Here is a 2,979-nt window from a genome sequence, read left to right as displayed (position 1 = left end):
TTTTTTTTGAGACAGAGTCTCACTCTTCTCGCCCAGGCAGGAGAGACAATGGCTCCATCTCAGCTCACTGCAACCTCCGCCCTCCAGGTTCAAGGGATTCTCCTGCATCTGTCTCCCGAGTAGTTGGTATTACAGACGTGTGCCACCATGCCTGGCTAATTTTTGTATTTTTAGTAGAGATGGGTTTCTCCATGTTGGTCAGGCTGGTCTTGAACTCCTGACCTCGGGTGATCTGTCTGCTTCGGCCTCCCAAAGTGCTGGGATTACAGGTGTGAGCCACTGCACCCGGCCTTGCTTGCCAAAAAAATTATAACCATTATAAAATTTAATTATAAATTAAATTTATAAACCAATAAAAATAACCATTATAACAAAAAAATAACCATTTTTATGGTTATTTCTTGATGATATGGTAAACAAGGGGTGGATTACTCATGTCTCCCCTTTGTAGACCACACAGGGTAACTTCCTGACATTGCCATGGTATCCATGAACTGTCGTGGCCCTGGTGGGAGTGTAGCAGTGAGGATGACCAGAGGTCACTCTTGTCGCCATCTTGGTTTTGGTGGGTTTTGGCCAGCTCCTTTACTGCAACCTGTTTTATCAGCAAGGTCTTTATGACATCTACTTTGTGCTGACCTCCTACCTCATCCTGTGACTTGAAATGCCTTCACCGTCTGGGAATGCAGCCCAGTGGGTCTCAGCCTCATTTTGTCTAGCTCCTACTCAAGATGGGGTAGTTGGGATTACAGGTGCGTGCCACCACACCTGGCTAATTCTGTTTTCTCGTCGTGATGGGGTTTCACCATGTTGGCCAGGCTGGTCTTGAACTCCTGAAGTGAAGTGATCCACCTCAGGATGGAGTTGCTCTGGCTCAAATGCCTCTGACGAAATGCCGATGGAAGGCGTGTGGTCTCCTGTAGCTAGGACGGCCACAGTCTGTGGCGAGAGCCTGTGGTCCCTCTGCCCCTTCACTCACCCTTTCCCTAGGAGCCTTTCAGTGCTGGGAACCAGCTCTAGCGTTCAGCTCCCCCACACCACACTCCCAGGTTCCTCACTTCAGCCCTGATGTCTGCATCTCCTCTGTACCAACTCTTGGTGTTTTCTCTCTGAAGACCTTCTCTAGGTATGTTGGTTTACCTAATATTTTGGTTTCTCTTGGTGGGAGTGGTGCTTCCTGGCTGTGTCCACTCAGCCATCATGACCCTTCTCTAGGCATGATTTTGAAAAAAAATTTTTTTTTGAGACAGAGTCTTACTGTGTTGCCAGGCTGGAGTGCAGTGGCGCAATCTCGGCTCACTGAAACCTCCAACTCCCTGGTTCAAGCCATTCTCCTGCCTCAGCCTCCCAAGTAGCTGAGATTACAGGCATTCATCACCATGTTTGGCCAATTTTTTTATTTCTAGTAAAGATGGGGTTTCACCACATTGGCCACGCTGGTCTCGAACTCCTGACCTCAGGTGATCCATATGCCTTGGCCTCCCACAGTGCTGGGATTACAGGCATGAGCCACTGTGTCTGGCCAGAAGGTATAGTCTTTCTCTTCAGATATTCTTGAGGAAAAGGCATTGGGATACAGCCAATGAGTATCTTCTAGGTTATGTATCTGTCCCAAAAGCCTGTGTGATGGGCAAATGTTACTCAGCCCTCCTCTATTTTGGACACTGGAATCAAGGATGCATTTCTCTTCATCCATTTCCAATGAGAACGCTGGATTCTCTCTTCCAGAGACTCGGACTGACTCACTTTACAAAGTCTGCTGTCTAAGATGGAGCACAAGGTAAGGGTCCCTTTTACTAATGCTTCTGTAGAGCTCCTCCAGGGCTGGGTCCCCTTTCTTCTCCACCATGCTCAGCAGAGCCCTGTTCTTGCTCTGCTGTGTCTTTGCCTGTTCCACCAGCTCCTTCTCATTCTCAGTGAGAACCTCACTGTCTTGGAGATCATCGAGCACCCCCTTCAGGTCCCCCATCCTGACTTGGAGTTGCCGGAGGTTCTCCTTTACAAAGGCTGCACCTGGACGGAAGGGGGAGTTGCAGACTCTAAGAATTGCTCTCTGATAGGATTTAAGATCTACACCAAACAAAGATTCATCATCCCAGGGTGGGGGGTGGCTCTTTTTTTTTTTTGAGTTGGAGTTTTACTCGTCCAGGCTGGAGTGTAGTGGCAACATCTCAGCTCACTACAACCTCCGCCTCCCAGGTTCAAGTGATTCTCCTCCCTCAGCCTCCCAAGTAGCTGGGATTACAGGCATGTGCCACCACACCCAGCTAATTTTTGTGTTTTTAGTAGAGAAGGGGTTTCACCATGTTGGTCAGGTGGGTCTCGAACTCCCGACCTCAGGTGATCCACCCACCTCAGCCTCCCAAAGTGCTGGGATTACAGGCGTGGGCCCCAGCGCCTGGCTGGGGATGGCTCTTCATCTTGTGTCTGTTTCCTAGCCCATCTTGTGTCTGTTTCCTAGCCCACATTCATTTCATTTTGGGTATTTTACTTCCGGTTATTGATTAACTTTCTAGTCTTGTACTTACTATAGCCCACTCAAAGTTCAGTATAGAATTACTTTAACTTACAGTTTCCCAGATGCAAGATATTCACCCCAAGAATTTACTGTTGGTACTCCTTGTGTGGACATCATGTCCTCATGCCTTCCAATAAGTAAATCACACTCATTTTTCTCTGGCATCGCTCGTTCTTGTAAATGAGAAGGTTAGAAGGAACGGAGCGTCGCTTTGTGAAGTCAAAGCAGTCAAGCCCTCTTGATACCGTGTACATCCCCCTGGCTTTAGGGTAAACATTTCACCAACCTGATGAAACAGGAGGGGCTGCTGCAGCTCCAAGCTGGATGTCCACTACAAAAGAGGGAAGAATTGGAGGTGTGATACTTTTCTAGTCTTTCACGCGCCAACTAGAACAATTTAATTCTACATATTCTATAAGGCAGGGATCTTGTTTGGCACGCTAATACCCTAATGAAACCCA

The 2,979-nt window shown here is 47.9% G+C and overlaps 1 protein-coding gene and 1 long non-coding RNA gene across 7 annotated transcripts in view; one reads left to right on the top strand and one right to left on the bottom strand.

Annotated features, from left to right (window-relative positions):
• The first annotated feature begins 1,049 nt into the window (after window positions 1-1,049).
• On the top strand, window positions 1,050-2,635 carry LOC119467202. Its single transcript, XR_005195735.1, has 3 exons — window positions 1,050-1,126; window positions 1,729-1,780; window positions 2,573-2,635. It is a non-coding gene; the product is annotated as an uncharacterized LOC119467202 (long non-coding RNA).
• CARD8 (caspase recruitment domain family member 8) overlaps window positions 1,426-2,979 on the bottom strand; it is a 23,126-nt gene continuing 21,572 nt past the window's right edge. For 3 of the 6 annotated variants that reach the window (XM_037728458.1, XM_017500440.2, XM_017500442.2), the window contains 3 exons: window positions 2,805-2,849; window positions 2,596-2,691; window positions 1,426-2,013 (listed from right to left, as the gene is read on the bottom strand). In XM_037728458.1, the coding sequence (XP_037584386.1) occupies window positions 1,748-2,013; window positions 2,596-2,691; window positions 2,805-2,849 (407 nt within the window). In that variant the 3' untranslated portion in view covers window positions 1,426-1,747. Of the gene's footprint in view, window positions 2,014-2,446; window positions 2,692-2,804; window positions 2,850-2,979 lie in introns of those variants that run through there. The other 3 variants (XM_017500443.2, XM_017500444.2, XM_037728459.1) reach the window with 2 other exon arrangements.

This window comes from Cebus imitator, unplaced genomic scaffold, assembly GCF_001604975.1.
Source record: "Cebus imitator isolate Cc_AM_T3 unplaced genomic scaffold, Cebus_imitator-1.0 Scaffold266, whole genome shotgun sequence".
Classification (NCBI taxonomy): Eukaryota; Metazoa; Chordata; class Mammalia; order Primates; family Cebidae; genus Cebus; species Cebus imitator.
The sequence above is the reverse complement of the archived record's forward strand: the minus strand, read 5'-3'. Positions and strand labels throughout refer to the sequence as shown.